Source organism: Cavia porcellus, unplaced genomic scaffold, assembly GCF_034190915.1.
Source record: "Cavia porcellus strain 051 isolate PalLab524CR breed Dunkin Hartley unplaced genomic scaffold, mCavPor4.1 scaffold_2, whole genome shotgun sequence".
Classification (NCBI taxonomy): domain Eukaryota; kingdom Metazoa; phylum Chordata; class Mammalia; order Rodentia; family Caviidae; genus Cavia; species Cavia porcellus.
The window spans coordinates 89,233,662-89,254,160 of NW_026947485.1; the positions used below are offsets into that span (position 1 = coordinate 89,233,662).

The following is a 20,499-nucleotide window of genomic DNA, read 5'->3' on the forward strand; positions in this document are numbered from 1 at the left end:
TTCAGGACATCACAGAACAACTGAGACACTCATGAAAGATTTGCAGAACTGCTTCAGAAAGTGGCAAGAGGGTGGGATAAATCTGTTTGAAGCGAGGTGAAGTATTCTAAAGGAGATTGATGGAAATATATCTTTTATTATAAAATTTTAAAAATTAAAACATTCACTGTACATTTTGATCACATCTCAAATAAGGTTGCCACCCACTCCTTGTGTCCTGCCATGGCACCAAGACAGATGAGGTGATCTGAGGGAGAATCTGAGAAGGGCAGCTGGGCACCTGAAAAGTCAGAGTGAGTCACACATTTCCTAAGTTGTATGGTAACAGGCTAGCTTTGCTTCTCTGGGCATGCCAAAGTAGCAGTTTAAAACACTTAGACAGGCTTTTGTCACTTGGTTTAACTGTGTACATTGCAAATCCTTTAATTGGTTTCATGTCTGGAATGAGGGACTGAAATGGAAGTGTGACTCTCGGGAGAGCTGTCCTGGCGCTCAGATGACTTGTCATGTTTCTTTTTTGATCTGCTGTTCTCTTCCTTAAGGTAATGGAGTTAATCTAATTATCTTTTGAAGACAAGCTCCTGCTGCACTATGCCAATTTGGGCTGTTCTCAGAATGTAGCCCAGGAGTGGGTGGAGAGAAGTGCAGTGGGGATCTGAGGACGTGGGGTGTACCCAAGCCCTTCCTTGCATGGAAGGCATGGTTTCCCCACAAGTCTTGAGAGCAGAGTAAATGGCTGTTGGCAGTGGAAGATGGGATTCACGCGACATCCTGGGCTTTGTCTTTACACCAGTCCTTGCCTCTTTTGAGCCTAGTTCTCACACTTGCAAAATGAAATTAATTCTGTTGTGTAGTTGCACTGAGGGCTGAGTGAGACCGTGTGCGTAGGGCCCTTACACACTGAGCTTGGCGTGTCATGGGTACCCAAGAACTAACACTCATTATTTCAGGGCTAAGTGGAGTTAATCCTTTCAAGGGCCAACCCAACCTTAACTTGGGTTGAGAAGGCCCTGAATAGGGATCACTCACCCTGTGTTGTTGATCACAAGTTGAGGAATTATTTTAAAACTCTCCTGTGCACACAGCAGGTTCTGGAAGGTGTCTCTTCCCCAGATGGCGGCAATTAATCTTGCAATAGGTCCTGATGGGAGCAGCCACTTGGGGCTTCTTGGGCTGTGCAGGGCTTCGCTAGCTGCAATTGGGAACAGTAGCCTGGGAGTGCTCTGAGCCTGAACCGCATCAGCTCTTTCTTCCAAAGAGCTGGGTGCCATGCAACTTGTGCTTCTTCTCCTTTCTATTCTCCAAAAGAGTCTATGATAAATCTCTGGTCATAGTAAAAACTGTATATTCAGAGGAATTATCTTCTATTTACCTATCACTTATCAATATCTATCTATATCATTCAGCTATCGTCTATCAATATCTAGCTAGTTACTTCTGTTTTTAGGTAGCCTTTTAAATCTGTACTAGTGTTAATTGTATGGAACAACAGGTTTCTTTGTGGCCTGTTCACACACACATACTATACTCTGATGCTGTCTGCCTCATTACTTTTCCTTACTCTCCTCCTCTTGTCCTTATCCCTTCCTCTTCCCTAATTATCACCCTTTTACTCCCATGTCCTCTACCCACCCCCAGGGACCACATATGACAGAAAATATGTGATATCTGTCATTTTGAACCTGGCTTGTTTCCCGTAACATGATGGTCTCTACTCCTAACCATTTTCCTGCCAATGACACAGTCTGGTTCTTTTTTATGATGGAGTAGCGCTCCATTGTTCCACGGTTGCTTTTATTCACTCATCCATGCACAGGCATGTAGGCGGATCCCACAGTGTGGTTACTGCCAATGGATAAACTTGGGCGTGCAGATGTCCTTAGAGTATGCTTACTTTAAATCCTTTGACTACACATGGAGGAGGGTATGGCTGGATCATATGATAGTTCTTTACTGTTTTTTTGAGGAAACTAAACACTGATTTTCCTATTAGCCCTGCTATTTACATTCCTGCCAACAGTGCATAAGTGCTCCCTTTTCAGCACATCATTGATTGTTTTCAGTATTTTCTCATGCTATATATTCTGATTGGGGTATGATGTAGTTTTAACTCACATCTGACGGCTAAAGATGTTAAAACTTTTTTTCACATAATTATTAGCCATTGGTACTTCTTTTGAGAAGTGTCTGTTCAATATATTTGCCCACTTATTGATTGGGTTATTCACTTTTTTGGTGAATAACTCAAGTTTATTGAATTCTTTATGTATTCTGGATTTTAATCCTTTTTTTAGATGAGAAGCTGGCTAAGACTTTCTCATGTTCTGTAAGGTCTCTTCACTCTGCTAATGGTTTCCTGTGCTATGCAGAACTTTCTGATTTGACTTTACTCCATTTATTTATTTTTGTTATTATTTCCTGAAGTACTTGAGTTCTATTCAAGAAGCCACTGCCTGTGCCTCTAAGAAAGTTTTAGGTCTTACTATCTTACTTATCTGTTATCTACCAATATCAATTATCTATGCACCTATCTTCCCTCTATTGCCTAATATCTATTTGTATTATCCTGTTACTATCTATTTATCAATCATTTATAGATATCTTCTATGTCCACTGATATCTACACCCTCCTTCCCTATCTGTATCTACAATATCTATACTCTCCTTACTTGTACAGAAACAGGAATACTTTCCACTGTCCTTTACCTTGCTTTTCCACTTAACAGAGTCTACGGGCCACTTTGTTTCGGTGGATGTGCATGAAGCTTTTCTATAACAGTTACTTAATATTCCATCCCCTTTGCCCATTGTAGGTTCTTCCCTCAGTTCACATTCAATGGGCTTTCAGATTGTTTCAGGTCCTCATAGTTTACATACAGATTATCTTGTGATGGAAATATATTGCTATTACAAATTATCTTATGATAGAAATAATTTTCATAGATCTTAGCACACTGCCGAAAAATGCAGCGCAAATTCTTTATGGTGAAATTATTGGCTCACAGGAGATGTGTACATTTAGTGATGACCCATATTTTCCACAGCTTTCTAAAACAAATGTCCCTGTTTACATGTCCACCAAAGCACTGCCCACTGGAAGCACTCTCAGGCCAAACACGCACCTTAGCACTTAAACACAATGCATTCTTTGTCTGTCAGCCTGCACGGGCGAAATCTTGATGAGGATAAAACTCTCAATACAGTTGGCACTGTCAGTTTATGTGACTTTTATAACTATTCCTGCTCATATCTTTCACATCTCTGTGTTTTCATTTATGTTTTGTGTGTATCACCAAACACAAGCAGTCTTGTATCTGTCACAGTTTTTATTTACTTTCTTGGCATTTTTCTCAGAGTTCTATTAGATATTTCTGGTCCTGCTTCTACAGTTTCTGTTACCTATATCCTAGGGACTTGGTGGCATTCAGAAAATGGTTAGAATATAAACTGATGACACTGAGGGAGGACCTGATAGTCCTGAGGGTGCTCACAATGGCTGCTCCCTCATTTCTGCCCAAAGATTCTGGCGGTGTCCTGCCCCCTCCCATTTCCACTTGTGCTGACAAGCAGAGGTTCGTTTTTCTGAGTAAACTTGGGGACTGAGTAAACCTGGGAAGCTCAGAGTGAGCTGCAGGGACCCAAGCTTTTGTTATACTTCTAAAACACAAGGTCCAGGTCCAAATGCTTACTTTTTTATTCTGTAGCACTAGACCAAAATCATTCTCAGCCCCACCATATGAAAGCAGGGCCAGAAGACAGGACAGCAGGGAGGTCCACTTGAATGGTAAATCACCAAGATGACCAAAAGGGGGAGAAAAAAAAGCGCAGGTGTGGTGGTGCACATCTGTAATCCCAATACCAGGGAGTCTGAGGGAGGAGGATTATCTTGCCTATCAAAGGCAGCCTGCGCTACACAATTTCAAGGCCACCTGGAATAACTCTCAAGACCCTGTCTCAAAAAGCAAAACAAACAAAAATAGTAAAAATAAAAAAGCCAAATGAAATAATAGGCTTCCACCTTACACAGAGTAAGCAAAGTCTTCCTGCTGTTCTATGGACTGTAAGTTGGGTCCTGTGGCAAACAACAGTAGTAAAATTAATTATGTACTATGATTTGTGTTTTAATACTTTTCCTCAGATAGTCTTGGTGGGGATAAGGATGTCAGGGGTGAGCACTTTCCCAGGGAAATGGGAGGAACATTTTAGAAGGCCTTTCCATGATTCCAATTCAGAAGGATAAAATCTGACCTAATGTGACCCTAAGTGATGTCATCTGGCCAGGCACTGGGTTAGATAATAGAAATAGGAAAAATGACCCCATTCTGTGACTTTATCTTTTATCAAAATACTATTTGTAAGTCTATATAAGACATTTGATCCAAATATGATGGTAACTGGAGAATCCACCAACTGTATCTTCGGATGATAAAATGCACTTTAGGACAGAAATAAATGTCAAGACGTGGCCCTTCCAGTACGCTGAGGACTCATAAGTGAAACGCTGGATTGAGTCTGAAATTGGCTGCTGACCAGGGAGATTGTCCCCCACCCAGGAGACTCCTGGCATTTTTGAGGAAGGAAACTACCCACAGATCCTGCTAAACACTGACGATGTCTAGGACCTGAAAAACCCACACTGCCACCAATAAATAATTATCTGACCCCAAATGCCAACATTGCCAAGTTTGGGATATCAAAGGCTAGAAGCCTCTGTGTCAGCTACACTCATCTTTGTGATCTGCTGTCCCACATCTTATCTCGTCTTTGACTTTCAAGAGTCTATGGATTTACAGACTTCAAGATTGTTTTCCGAGAAATCAAGATAAAAGAAAAAGACATGACAATAATCATTTTGATTTTTTTAAAAAAAGAAAACAGTTTATTAGGATATTCTGGGTAGAGGTGGCCAAAGGGACTACATACACTCTGTAGTGCTTGAGCAACAAGCTAACAGAAAATTCAAACATCACAAAACCACTGCCAAAGTCCAGATAGCAAAACTTGTTCTTCTACACGTAGATGTTCTTCCATGGATGTTGGCAAGAAAGCACATTGCAAACAGCTGTGTGAGGAAGAGGTGTGGGAATAACCCTGGGAAAACATACGAGCGTCCTTGGGAAACCAAATACACAGACATGAGAAAAAGTATCCTCTGCAGAAGACTCCAGAACACAATCTAGCATGGAGATCCGAGGAAAGATACCTCTTCTGATGGAGGCTCCTCAGCGAAGTTCACTTTGCCGTCTGCTGCACCTCTGAATTACTTGGTGTCTGCACCTCTTGCCTAGGGCAGAATTCTAAAAATATCCCCCAATCAAAAGCCTTCTTCTATTTCACCTTTCTTCTATTTAACCTCATGAAATAGGAAGCACGGCAGCTGGGACATACCCTCAGGTGAAGAGTAAAAAATGCAAAACAATCCAGAAGTACAAGAAAAAAAATCTTCCATCCTAAATCTCACACAGCTTCTCAGTGGGAGTTGGATTAAACAGAGAAAATAATTTCAATATCAAGAGATAATATACACAAGTTTGGAAAACTCTTTCAAGCAGGCTCCATGGTGAGAAGTGTTTCCCCACTCCCTTGGGTGCGGGAAGGGGGAAGAAGAGAAAAGAGATAATTAGGAGAACTGTAAGGCCCTGGATTTCAGGTTTCTGCAACTATTTCTTCAATCCTCTGAGGACAATCAGCTATTTCTGATTCTAAAAAAGCACATCAGAAGTGCCTTATTACAGGAAGACCACAGCCAAATAAGACAGGGAAGTCTATGATCTGGTTCTGGGATTTTTATTCTCTTTTTCTCCTCCTACATTTTAGAAACGCCTTCAGCTAAAGTAGAGTAAAAGCCAGAATTCTGGATCAAGCACATTTTCACACCAGGAAGATAATGCTGGATCACACAGCCCTGTGGAAGGGAGTGGGGGAGAGAACATGGAAGGGAGAAAGGAAGAAAGGGAAGGAGGGAGGGAGGAGAAAAAGGGAGGATGGAAAAAAGGAAAGAAGTGAGGAGAAAAGGAAGGAAGGGAGAAAGACAGGAGAGAGGAAGTGGGGCTTTGAGGCATATATGCTAGTGTGCTGGAAGGCCCAGTACTTTCACCCAACCCTGCAATAGTGACCTTGACCTGATCCCTGGGACCAAACTGTATTGACTTCTAAAGGCCTTGAAGTTTATATACTGGGCCATGCACTAGATTTTATAATTCTTTATCCTGCCTCATTCTAATACTCTAATCTCTTCTTTGCTATGTCTGGTGGGCATCGGGGGTCACTGCACATTCCAAAATCTGCTCTTTTGAATGAACCCTTCTGATGTACACATGCTCCCCTCAGCTACAGCAGTTTCAGTGCCTGTCTCAACTGCACCATGGCTGCTACCCGGTGCCAGAATAGTTCTACAGGTTCTCCTACAAGGTCAAGGTCACAGCGCTTGAAGGTCCTGCGGAGTAATGCCTGTGTTCCTCACCTGGATTGCTGTAGTGGATGCTTAGGATCAAGCTAAGAAAAGTGGGTTCTCCATAAGTGGGATAACTGGGTTTGCTCTTGTACTCATTAGGACTGGAACTTAACTCCAGACCTTCTGACCTCCAGGTCAGAAAACAGGTTCATAGACATTTTATATAAAAAAAGATGCCAAACTGGAAGATTTTGCCAATCTACAAAGGTGTTTCTCAATTTGGGGGAAACTGGTGTCAGAGGTCTCCAGTCTTACATTACTTACAGGAAAACTTCAGCTCTAAATGTTGGATAACACAGCCAGAGTACTTGTGCAACATACGTACTGAATTGATCAGCACTTGACTTTGTTCTCAGGACACTAATGGAAAGATTGTCATTCCTGGGAGTGATTTGGGACTGGTAAAGTGGTCCAGTTTTCCTGCCTATGTCTTGTGCCTGAGGTAGATTAAATCTTTACAGACTCACTGGTCTGGCAAATGTGGAGAGCTGCTGGGATGGGCTGGTCGTGCTCAGGTCCTCAGGGGCAAGTGCTAGCTTTTTATCTCAGCAGGAAACACACTGAGCAGATTTAAAGTTGCTGTGATCTGAACACTCCTTAGACCTTTTTCTGAGCTCACCTCCCATATCTCAGGAGGACAAAATCAGTGTCAACAAAGCTCAATGACAGCACAACTACACACATGGGCCAGGTTTCATCACTGAGTGACAGAATGAAGCCTTTTGATGTGCCAATTTTTTTTTCAGGCAACTAGCATTTTTCAAATGCCTGCTACAGTCATGCTGTCTGCTAGAGAAGGCTGGTGAACAGGAAATGTCAGAACTGAGAAGGAAACCGACGATGTCTGGGCAGCCTCCTGGCATCCTCCACAACACAAAAATGGGGACTGGTAGGACACCTCAGCCTTTAAGGAATAGAAGGAAATCAGAGAAAATTTCCACTGATGTGGGTGCTGGGCTTCACAACTTCTCAACAAGCAAAAATAAACTCCCAATGGCAATGGGACAAGACGCTGATATTGGCATCTGCCAGAGGCAAACAGCCGAAGTCGCAGCTGTGCTGGTCAAATGAGCTTGGAGACCTTAGGGGGCTGAGGCCTCAATGACTATTAACAGGCTGTGGTGCAGTCGGCTTACTGAAATCGGGTTTCTCTGCTTTTCTCAACTCTCTGGGCTGCATCTCAGAGCCATCAGAAGCGCAGGTGGCTCATTCCACTGGGCAATGATCCCAAGCTGCCTCTAGGAAGAGGACAGGCTCATCTGAGAACACAGGGAGCAACAAAGAGATTCCGGGGGAGGATGCAGTAGGCTGAGCAGCTGAATGCGAGGAAGGAAGAGCTCAGGGGAGAGGTCGGGGGGACTTCTGCCTTGAGTATTACTGGATCTAAATCCTCTGTCTCCAGTTCTGCGTCACTGAAGTGGGCATCTTATGGAACAAGACTGACCCAAAGCTAAACTTACAGCAAAACTGGGGTGAAGAATGGATATGAAGGGACCCTGCTAAATACTAGGGAGTAAAGAACAAGGCTGAAGGTAGAGACTCAATATATCTAAAGTAACTGAACCAGTTAATATCTCAAGACAGCTGTCTTAGAGGAAAACACATGTTACAGAAAACATACTGGGATGTGTAAAGCTTGAAGATTTAAGGTCTATTCAGTGAGACTATTAATCAAAGGTATGATTTTCACAAAGGACCTTAGACAATAGATTTAAAACAAATGGTCGCTCAAGAAGCAAAGCTGTGGTCAGAGTCAAGAGGTGTCAGACATATACACAGGATTTCTGTCTCAGGATAAGACAAAAACGTAGCTTCCAAGGGTATTCAACCAAATCCTCAGCCATTTTATTTCAGAATTTTTGATAAGAAAATTCTTTCTTTGTCATCCAGAAATTATAAAGTAGCTCTAGCTTCCTTGCACTAAAGGAACCACTGCCTATTTCAAGGAATTCTGGCTGCTTCATTAGGTAAAGGCTCCTATCCTGCTCACTAAGAGACATGGGAAGCCTGCAAGACCCACTGGCCTATGGTATGTGGCCTCTAGTTGTACCCTGATTGCACTTTGTCACTCCAAACTCTCCAAGTTCAGTGCAGATGGGCCTTCTGCTGTCATGGTGCCTGGGCCTATAGCAATTCACTCCCATCTGTTGCCACTGCCTCTGGTCTTTCTTGCAAAGATGGGTTTCCCATGGTCTCATTTGCTGCAATGAAGAAGAGAAGCAAAGGCAACAGAGGTATGAATCCACGGGATCAAGAATAGCCCTGAAAGAGAATTAGAAAACATGAACCCATCCAAGCAGCCCTTTTGTGGTCTACAGTGTATATTGACTCAAATAAGTCATGTATGTCTAAATAAATGAATGAAAACTTATTTTCCAAAACACAAGCTCCTTGGAGGCCACTATTTTGTAAATAATAACTGAAATACATTTACGTTGGATTCTAAGAAAAGAACTTACTAATTATATAAACTCCCACTGTTCTTACATCCCTTTTCCCAAGACTTTACACTGACTCAAAGATGCTTCCATTCTCCCACTTTCCTAACTCAGCAGATGGCGTGCTTGGGAGTACCTGACTGAAACACAAAAAACGTACAAGGGAAATGTGATGCAGGTACAAGATACTCATCCTCCGAGCCTGTGCAAGACAGGAACTGTCTCAGTACAGATTAAACTGAAGGCCACGGCAGCTCTAGAGAAGCCCTGACCAGTACTCAATGAACTTGAAGCCATCACTTCTAAGACATTTTTTACTACAAGAATTGTTTAAAAAAAAATAAAATAGAAACCACACTCTTAATTAACATTCTGAATACAAGTTTGCCATTACACCTAAAAAATAACCTATGTAATTCTCAGCATCTATTTTTTTCTTTTAGAGGCCTGAAAAAAATTACATATGGAAAAAATAAATACTCAGCCAACATTCTCAGTTCCTTCTCTATATTGTGCCCTTCTTCCTTCCTGTGCTCTACTCAAAAGATACTCAAATATATATTGGGGAGAGATAGTCAACACCAAAGTGAAGTGAATGTGCTTCTAATCATTGTGGCAATACTGTCTTTTCTCTCTCACACTCTGAAGTAAGTAGGGCATGGGTAGATTTGATTTGAGAATCATGGTCTCCATGGATATAAATGTCTGTGGTTTTTGTTGTTGTTGTTGTTGTTGTTGTCTTTTTCTTTTTTTATCGGTACCAGGGATCGAACTCACCACTGCCTGCTTGCAAGGCAGATGCTTATGCCGCTGAGCTAAATCCCCAGCCCCAAATGTCTACTTTTTGTTGTCAAAATCAACGCCATAAGGTGTTAGGTGCAAGAGACTTGACCTTCACAAACCCTAGTGTTTGTGACATTTGAAATGCAGGACTGAAGGGCAGGAAGTAGTGAATCCCATTTGGCTTGTAAGCATTCCAAGAGGAAGTTAGATAGGTGAAATTTTTCAATAATTCCTTTCTTTTAATAATTCCTTCCTTTCAATAATTCTTTTCTTTGCAGAAAATGTTTCAGTATCAGTTTACCAGGGTAAACAAAGACCAAACCAAATCACTCGCTTGTCTTAATTTTATAACAATCTCTTTAACAGGTTGTTCCTGAATAAGAGGTATCTCCTGTTTATTTAATTGGTCACTTATTTTCAGTTTGAGAATTTGGTGGAGCAAATATGCTTTTATCTCCGAAAAAAAATGAGATCTTTGGTGGGGAGAGAGCTTTTTAATATTTAATTTATAAGTTGTATATCTACACACTCTTCAATAAAGGCTGCCCTAGTTGTAACGCACTGAGAATTCCCATTTCTTCTTTGGTTATCTGAAGCTAATTAGATCTGGTGGATTTTATAGAAATAGTCAATATGTTTCTATAGTAGACCACAAAGAATCAGACCCCTATGCAATTAGCCAGTACAATTAATCTAGTACAGAGATACCTTAATTAAAACAAAATACATTCTATAGGAGATATGCTCTCATAGATGACTGGTGTTTCAAATACTTTGATACGTTAAATGTGTTTATTCAAAGTACAGTCTTTATGGAACTTTTCACTGATCAAATACAGTTGGGTATTTGATGCATTTACCTTGAAAGCTTTCTTAGGTGAAAAATGTTGGTAGAGTATTATACATCTTAGTTTATTAACATCTGGGTATAAATATATTTCAAACACCAAAAGAACACAAAGAGTATGCTTCTCTTTCATAGACTTCTCTTCCTCCCCCAGTGATTTGTTCAATCTTCCAAGACCAGTCAGCAGACAAAGAGATCAGCATGAAGTGTGCACCAGGAGTTTCCCCCTCCAGGCTTCTGCAGTATGGGAAGAAACCTCATGCATCCAGGACCCTGTGAAAGAAGCATCTACTCTTCTTCATTCAGTGTGAGAGGAACTCAGCCACTAGTATGTGATCATTGAAGATTCTGAATCTCACCACCTAAACCAGCCTTCAAAAGTGCACACGAGGAAGAGAACTAGGGACAGAACATGGGCTAACAAAGCTGGCTCAGCCCTGCCCTGTTCTGTTTACAAGTGCCAACCAACTCACCTCCCCAGCCCTCACACTGCCCCTCTCAATCCACAACCTTCTTTCCTGTCTTCATAGTCAGCCACAGTCTGTCAGAGAAGAACAGAACAAGATGCAAGCTGATTCCTGACAATCCTCAGACCAAACTGCTCTTGATAGCGGTCAAGAGATCACAACTGGGAGTAAAGCCAATCCTCAGGAAAAGAGCTGTGTACCTGGGTAAGGATGGAAAGAGGGTGGCACATCCCCACCCTCTACTGTATCAAAACTGCCTCTGTCAGAGACCACGAGTACCAACGTACCAGGTTGTGTCAGTTGGAAAAGGTGCCAAGAGATACTGTGCACCATTGCAAGCGGCTCCTGGGTTCCTCGCTTGCATTTTAAAACACAGTAAAAAACAACTCAGGCTGTTCTGTTTCCTCCTGTCTGTCTACAGCCACGTGACGCAAAGCTTTCCGCTAAGCACAGGGCTCCTTAGCGCTTGCTTTCCAAGAGCTATTATTTGCGAAGTTAATGTTGGAGCTAACAGAACTTCTGCGAGGAAAACAAGCTCACTTATTTCATATTAAACCATCAGTTAAAAAAATGAAGATATCGTTACATTCAAAATATAGAAAGCCAATAGCTGAAATCATTGAGTAGTAAAATTTCTTTTCTACATATAACCTCGTAAGTGTAAAGTGTATTAGAATGATGCTTTGACTATATTTGACTCCTGTTAGTTTAAGGGCTTCTCACTCAGGTAAGGCTTAGGAGAGTATCAACCAATGATCAAGGTACTGTGAAGTTTCACAGCCGCTCTCCCTATTTTGACTAAGACAGATTCTACACTTGGTGACAGGTGTCTTTTGTTTTGTATGGCAGCACGGAACCGTTTACAACACACAAACAGTCTGGAAGATGCTAGTATATACAGAAAGATGAACATCAGTAATGTTGTTTTCCACAAAACCCACTCTGGATGAGAACTTTCACTTTGTGGCAAAAAAAAAAAAAAAAAAAAAAAAAAAAAAGCATCATCCATGTCAGGTTGTAGTTTACATCATTAGAAACTGAAACCATTACATGAGATATGGAAGAATCTTTAGAAATACTCCCTTTCCATTCAGTGAAGGCCAGAGTTAAAACTTAAAATCCTCTTAATCGTTATCATCACCACTGTCATCATCAAAAACATGGCCTCAATTTACTTTACAGTCAAGTTTACAAATTGTTCCCTTAAAACAGCATGCCCCAAACAAAACCTTTTGAGTTTGGAATGTAGCGCTGCCTCAGGTTTCCCACAGAAGCCCCTAAGGATCACAAGAAGCTCTCTTTAAAAAACAAAAAGTTCCAGTTGGGTGAAACTGTTTCTTCACTGAGCTCCTAGAACTGATTTTCAGATATACAAGAGGATAGGAAACAGATAACTTTGTTTTTGTCTTTTTACATGTCCATATTTTTTTTTAATGCAGCTATGATGTTTCTGCCAAAGATAATGATAATAGGGTAGACAGAGCGGTGACCACCAGAACCAGCAGTGGGCTCAGACCGCAGCGTGGAAGAGCAGCCATGGATTTTGTGGTTATGTGGCTGGAAGCACCAGCGAGCTCATCCTTTTCAAAATTGCTCTGTAAGAAAAAGGTTTCATTACCATCCACTGCACATGTCCATTGTCTCCCAGCACCTTTTAAACACACCCTTTCTTTCTACTGTCCACTGGCTGATCGCTTGCCAGAGCTAACCCTAGATTTTACAACTGAGCCCTCAGATCCCTGACCTTTAGTTTTATGAGAAGGGGACTGAATTTGGGCAAGACCGGATACCATGCATAGACTGTCTAGCCCAGTGATTACTGTTTGTTCCTCCATAATGAATTGATAAAGCCCATTTTGGGAGAAAATATTTGAAGTTTTGTATCACTGCCCTTCTTCCCCTTTCTACAGTTCATCCTGTGCAGCAGGGAACCTCTCTCCCTCTAGGCAGCACTCCCTGGGGAGGGAGGCTCACTCTTGCCCTACCATGGAGGGAAGGCAGGAGAAACCATCTTGGCACGTGTACCCATTCAGTAGCAGTGTGCACAGCAATGTGCCACACTGGCATCAGAGGTAGAAAGAGCAGGCAGGAATCTAAGTTTTTGAGATGAGGAACAGAGAGGGTAGGGAGCTTGTGCAGCTCCTCAGTGGGGTAGCCCAATCGGGAACCCAGGCTTCAGGGTTCCCATATGGAAGGACCCCTCCATCTCATCACCATACCTGCACGGTCTAAGGCTGCATCTCCACCCAATGGAGGAGGACTGGCACCCAAAACAGAACTCCTTTCTCCTTATCTAAAAATTGAGGGGAACACTGGATCTACCCTATCTACCTCTGGAGATTCCTGCAGAGGTCAGAAGAATGGAGACGGGACACACAGAAAACAGTGACAGCACCATGCATCATCTCTGTGCCTGACAACGTGGACTGATTGCACTCAGTATCCCAGCATCAGAACGGCAGCCTTGGTGCTAGGGTTGGTTGTCAGATGATGATGCCAAGTACCAGATTAATTATAGCCCTGTAATCCAAACTCTGTACTTTGCTCCGAGGGCAGATGAACAGAGAGGGTAGTTTCTATTTTTTTCTGGACCTACATGCTTATTGCCTTTGAGCCTTATAATATCATCTCTTGCCCCCAAATCCAAAGGTTATCTCTAAAAATGCAGGGATATCCAGAAAGAAATGTCACTTACATCTGAAAGACAGAGCTGTGTGTTGTCTGACACATTAGATTTCAGCTTCTGTGCCTGAAAAGAGAAAAGAGAAAAAGGATAAAAAATAATAGGGAAGAATAATTACTGATGATTCATTAATCAATAGTCTAGGGCCGTGCCATCTAATAAATATGTGAGCCACATTTGTGAGCCCCATCTGTAATTTACAATATTCCAGTAGCCACCTAATAAAGAGATAACAGGTAAAGTTAATGTAAGAATGTATTTTATTTAACCCACTATATTACCATTTCAACACATAATCAATATGAAAAATTAACAGGATGCTTTACATTACTTTTTCATACTGCATCTTCAAAATTGGGTGTGTTTGACAAGCAGCATCCATTCAAACCTGCCTCATTTCCAGGCTAAATGGCCACCTAACATTAATGACTACTTCACGGCCAGCACACAGCACCAAGTCACCACAGAAAGAGTTGTGAAAAGGCCTGCCTTCCTTCCTTCCTACCTTCCTTCCTTCCTTCTTTCCTTCTTTTTTTCCTTCCTTCCTTCCTTCTTTCCTTCTTTTTTTCCTTCCTTCTTTTCTTTCTTCCATACTGGCGATTGAACCCAGGGAGCCCCTACCATCAAGCAACATTCCCATCCCTTTTTATTTTTGAGACAAGATCTCACTAAGTTGCGTAGGTTGGGCTCACACTTGAGATCCTCCTGCTTCAGCCTCTCAGTGCAGGCATTACAGGCATGCGTCTGCTTGCCTACTTCACTTGTATTTCTGTATGTTAATTTAGGGAAGTGCCTCTTGAAAATGTTGCAAGAAAAATATCCATGTATTAATAACATAGGAGAGGTCTTCTGGAAACTTGTCTCTCTGTTTATTAATTGCTCTCGTCAACAGACACTTCTGTGCTCCTAGTATTTTCTAGGGCTGGGCACAGGGTGGTAAAAGGAAAACCCACTCCCTGACTTACAGGGCGCAGTCACTACCTGGCTGGGGCTGCGGCACAGGGCAGGAACCCCTTCAGATGGGATTCCTCAAGGAATCTTACAGGACACTGCAGGTCCAAATCCAGCTATTTTAAGGCTGCTCAGGGGAAGCTGTGAAGAGGCTAGGCTGCAGAGGCTTTGAGGTCCCCAATTCCCCTCATCCAGACCGACTTCCCACTGGCCTTCTGCCTGAGAACTGAGTGGAAGGAAAGTGGTAATGAAAACATTTGTGACAACTACCCCCGTATACCAGGCAAAACAATTAGATGCCAAATAAGTTAAGAGACTTGTCAGAGACTCACAGTATTTTCTTCTAGAGTCAGGGTGCAACCAACTCTCTTCAACTTTTGAGTGAAGACGATGCTCTTCCCTGGCTTATGGTATTTCTCCCTGTCTCTACCCTCCTCAAATTCCACAAATGTAACAACTCTACCCATGATGATGCCCGTCTCTGAATCCCAGCAATAAATAACAGCTTTTGGCACCAACAGACAGCTCATTTGCCGATAAGGTGTGCTCTGGCTAAGCATCAAGCCTGAATCAAGGGGTATCTGGTCACGTGACACTGGCAGGTGCTGGCAGGCTGACTGTCTATAGCAAGACTTTCGCAACTCACTTAAGTCACGCTAGGTAGAAATGCTACTGTGTTCACCCAAGGAGTAATTTATTGACCATAATGCCACTTGGAAAGCATCATAATCTTTGCCTATATTTGCATATGCCAGCTGTGAATATGAAATAGAAACCTTTAAACAGGCTTCAAGAATAAGACACTATGAAGCATCCCAGGGCTGTTCAAAGGTCACTAAATGTTATGTATAAGAATATCGGAGGGGAAATTGGGAGAGGAATTACACCTCACTCAGAAGCTTAGTTTTAACATATATTAATATCAAATCTGGTCCATTATATTGTTCATTCAGAACATGTGTAGAATTTAACATTTTTATTCCCATTCAAGATTGGATTTGTGCCCAGACACCAAAATGACCCTAAAATATCTCATTCTGCTTTCTTTTCTAGACCATAATCTGCAAAAGATGGAAACCTTTTCTAAGTGCTTTTGCATAAGTAGCATGTTCACTAAATTGCACAGAGAAGGCAGCATGACCTCAGATGGAGCCACACTGTCCTTTCAAGTTGTTCCTGTGCCCACAGTCATGGTTAAGTGGCTCCCTGGCGTCCTGGGCCACAGCGCCCTCTGAGAGGACTTAGGTGGTCACAGCTCCTCCCACTTCACTCTGTAGGAGCAGGGCCAGTGGACAGTGATTTCCTCCTGATGGACACAATCTATAACTCTCGCCAGCTATATTTTTCTGTCACTTCAAGAACTTGAGGCAGCACCAGGAGAATGTCCTCTTTATGGACTGATTGCAAAGGGCCCTTCAGCAGAGGACCAGAAATGCCACTCTCTTCACAGATGCTCGTGAGCAGTTCAGTCTGCATAGGCAGGTCTCTGTACATCATTAGTCCCTAGCAGCTTCCCACTGCATGCAGCATTCTCGAACCTTCAAGCATGTGCCCAGGTCTAATTTCCTACTTCACTCTTTCCTTCTGGGAGTGGCTGCAATGACTGTCCAGCCATATAGAAAAATGCATCTGGACCAGCTCCTAATCTGTGAAGTGGGGCTGTGTTCCCCTAGAACAGTCATTCCACTGACTCTAACAGTCAACATTTGACATTGTCTCCCTGCAGTGTCAGTGGCTTGACCATGGCGGGAGGCAGAAGCCCCCGGCTTACTTGGACGGGGCAGAGAGGGGGGACACACTGGCTGGCAGAATGGCAGAGATGCCTAGCACAGGTGAGAATGTGCAGTGAACAGAGTGGCCTTGGGGCCACCTGAACACAAAAGGGAACATCATAAGGTCGGTGTACCTAGGAAGGTGAAAGCAAAATATTATAGGAGATTGGAGTGGCAGGGGGCACCTAAGTAAAAGAATCAAAGGACTGCACATAGATGTGAGATCTTTTAAAATCCCTTACCAAACACGACGCAGTCCAGAGTAACTGCTGCCTGGACCACCCAGTGCTCCTGGGTGTGCATGGGCTACAGGTGAAGGGGCAGCCTGGGCTTAGAGCTGTGTACTTCTGACCGGCAGCATGCTTGGGAATGTCACATGTAGCATGAACCCCTGGTCACCATGCCTTAGAAACCTGGTTCTTCAGATTCAGTCTATTTCAGAAAACCTGAGTTTTAAAGCCTACTTCAAAGCCCCACAAAACCTGTTATTTCCACATTTTAAAGGCTTTTATCCTGACAGTCTGAAAACATCATCAAGACTCCTACCTCGCTTGTCAGGTATAGTAAATGCAAACAGATGAAATTACAGGACATCTTTCCTTCAACTACTGAAGAGGGTATCTACATACTTGAAATGTTGTCTCATTTGCTGAAAATTAGGATGGTTTCAGGACAATTAAAATGAAAAGAAACTTATGTGACTTCGTAAAGAGTACCATAAGTTAGAAAACAGAAAAGCAGCTTTCATCACTGAGTTATAAGGCAGTGAAGCCCACAGTATATTAACAGATATACTGGCACAAGGAACAGGGTCCTTTCTGTGAGCCCCGCTACCCTGCAGATGCTGGGAGATGCAGGGACACAACATAGAGTCTCGCCAGTCCTACCTATCTAGACAGCTTACAATTTGTAGTTTTTTAAAAAGCAAAATGTCTTTTTTGAAAAAAGGGAACACGTTTTGTTTTTCTAAGAGTCAACTTGAACCACTATTGTAGTATACTGAGAAGATGAACTGTTCAATCTCTTTTATGAAGGAGTGTTTCTGAGCTGCTAATTTACAGTTTTGTGGTTTGAAGGACAATGCCTGATTCTGCAGTGGGGAAACATCACCACTAAGACAGAGGACCTTGAAGCCCGCGTTTTGAGAATAGAAAACTACAAAGACCTCTAGGGAAGACTATCCCCACAGAAGCCTTCCCCACATTCTTTAAAGCCCCACATTTTGTTTTTAGGCTCTTCATAGTCTTGGCCCTCCAGCAGCTGTTGCTCTTCTGCTATAAAATTGTCACTGGTAATAATCCACAAGCCCAGGCATGTCACATAATAGAATTTCCAGGGCCCTGTAATTGTGAGACCAGACCCCTCCAGTCGCTGGCACCAGAGGGTTAATAAATGCATTAGATGCTGTTAACCTCTGTTACCTGGAGTCAGAGTGGAGCCTCTCCTGCTTTTTACCCGAGTGATTAGCACGTGGAAAGCCAGTCATGGTGCCAACGGCATCCTTGCCCAGAACACACAGGCACACATGTAATTTATGGCCCACAGTCAGGTCCCCACCAGGTTCTGCCTACAGTGGGCTCTCTGGAGCCTCGGGTATGGGTCAGGCTTCTGAGCAGCAAGCTTCCTCTGTTTATGGAATTGGAAAGTTAAAAGCACACCGACTCAGAGCCTGGCCTTTGCTGCCCCAGGACTCCATTTCTGTAGAGAAGCCAGTGTTTAATCTTGGGTTTTTAGGCAGCTGTCAGCCAGCAGGGCATAGAACATTTTTCTGCTCTTCTCCCTGCAAAAGAAAAGCTGTTTGCTGCCCTACCTCCAGAAAATAAAACCAAAGGAAACTGTACAATCCAATAGCAGCAGACTGTCCAGACTACAGCCAAATAGTCATAATTAATGATGCTCTGGTTCTTTTCTCCCTTGCCTTACTGATTAGAGAGATTTGCTATATTAGGAACCTGTTTGCTTAATGACAGAATACAAGCAATAAACAGAGAAATACACAGACTGTAAAATGCAATCAACTTTGCTCTCTAGCACTCACTAAATACCACGCTGCATCTATCACACTTGTCAATACCAGTTTATTAGCACGAGTCTCTTCTACAGCATAAATCAGACTTTTTCAAGGGGAAACCATTGCATGAGTTCTTTAGGAAACAGTTTGGAGTCAGAAGTCCAGAATCTGAAACCATTTTTCACTTTAAATGTGCATCTTATGTTTCCTCATAAGATAAAACAGAGAAGGAAGGGTATGTATCCAATCTCGAGGGATAACGAGCAGAGGAACTGGCTGCAGACTTTGCATTTTTCACACTGAATTAGAAATAGACTCTCCTGATTACAGATTTTTATGGGTTGCACTTATCATTCTATTACACAAGTCTATTGTATACTTGGTATGTATTTTCTCAAACTAATTTCTACATATAAAAAGAACACAGAGAACAGAAGCTGCCGGAGAGTGACTCCCAGCTAAGTCATGGTGGGTTGCAGAATGTTCTGGAAGCTTCTTCTCTTCCTCTTTTTCTGGATGTTGTTATTGACTTTGGAGAGAGTCAGAGAGGTTTTATTGCTCCTATGGTTAGAAGCAGTTGACCAGCTTTCTAAAATCCCTGCCACTGTTTGTTTTAAAATTCATCTTCCCGATGATTTGCGTTCCCTACAAACTTGGTAACAACCGCTTGCAGCCACTGGTCTGAATAATGTGCATGAAGTCAGCTGCGTAAAACAAGTGGACATATAAATAAGGCCTGCTCAGAGCCTCTGGGCCTGGGTGTTTGTCTGTCAGAGTCTGTGCTCAGCAGGGAAGGAATCTGTTTCCTCCAAGCTGAATCCTGCCAGGAGGAAATAGGGGCTATGACGGGAGCCAGGGTGAGCTGGGAGTTTGTCCTTCTGTGAAGGGACTAGCAGTAATCTTGAGGTGGCTTTTCTAACACCCAGCCTGGGACTGACAGGTCTCCTATCTGCTCCTCCCCAAAGCACTTTGTCTCCATGTTGCCTGAATCTCAGCCATAGGCTTCCATTCCACTAAGCTCTAAAGAGGTTTTGTAAAAGGTTGTGTACATGGTGTGGTGTTCAGGAATGCCAAGGGTGTCAAGTTTAGTCATTCTGAGAAAGTTATGCCTGGCAATATGATGGAGTTAAGGACCACTGGAGTCCGGCATTGGTCCTCTCCTCCTGGTGGAAGAATGGCTCAGCCAGGGTCAGTCTGAGGCTTACAACAATGTGTACAGTGGTCTGAAAGGAAACCAGACAACAGTTTAACAGTCAGAGTCTTGAAGGTGACATTGAAGTGTGCTCTAGAGTCTAGAAGGTTTTAGTTTCTTGACACCCAAGGGGAAGTCAGGGTTAATGCCACTGAGTCTGAGCGTACTGCTAATCCTACTGCAGAATGAAGAGTGGGCCTTTAGGTGGTCAATTCAGAAATTAAGTGAAAGGGTAAAGTCATGTGTAAATGACACATTTATGTAAAACTCTAATTTAAAGTCTACATGTCATTTATTGATTTTTGGATATATAACCAAGGCCACCATTTTTGTAGGAAATGAACATTAATTTATATATTGCACATCTTAGAAGTTAAGTACTTGTTCAGGTTACAAGACTTAGGCATGAAAAAAATGATCAATTAAACAATAAAAACACAAACTGTTCTTTTGGATGAATTAACAGAGATTAATAGTATAGCTAGCTATCTTGTATATACACATACCCACATGCCACACATACATATTTATATACACAAAATATATAAATATAATCTCTTCCCTTCTTTCTTCTCTCCTTTCCCTTATCCCAATTGTTCTTTCCTTTTGAGAGCTTTCTTTCCCTTTCATTGTCACAGTATCTAGTGTCCATTTTGGATCTTATTACTAAATGGAGGCAACTTGAGATCATATTCATGAGTAAAATAATTCAAACTCACATTTGTAAACACCATATTGTCTCCCTAGTGTAAACCAAAAAAACAAACAAACAAACCTGGAAGGCCACCATTTTAAAGGACCCAGTGCCTGGGCTTCCCCAACATATGTTTTAAGATATACTTCTAAATCATGGTCTGCAGTTCTCAGTTCTTGTTTCTTTAAAACAGGAGTGGCATTTGTT

At 42.3% G+C, this 20,499-nt stretch overlaps 1 protein-coding gene across 3 annotated transcripts in view; it reads right to left on the reverse strand.

Annotated features, from left to right (window-relative positions):
* Positions 1 to 4,850: 4,850 nt before the first annotated feature.
* Gfra1 (GDNF family receptor alpha 1) overlaps positions 4,851 to 20,499 on the reverse strand; it is a 201,315-nt gene continuing 185,666 nt past the window's right edge. For all 3 annotated transcript variants that reach the window (XM_023561417.2, XM_063244810.1, XM_003479324.5), the window contains 2 exons: positions 13,685 to 13,738; positions 4,851 to 12,584 (listed from right to left, as the gene is read on the reverse strand). In XM_023561417.2, the coding sequence (XP_023417185.1) occupies positions 12,429 to 12,584; positions 13,685 to 13,738 (210 nt within the window). In that variant the 3' untranslated portion in view covers positions 4,851 to 12,428. The remainder of the gene's footprint in view (positions 12,585 to 13,684; positions 13,739 to 20,499) is intronic.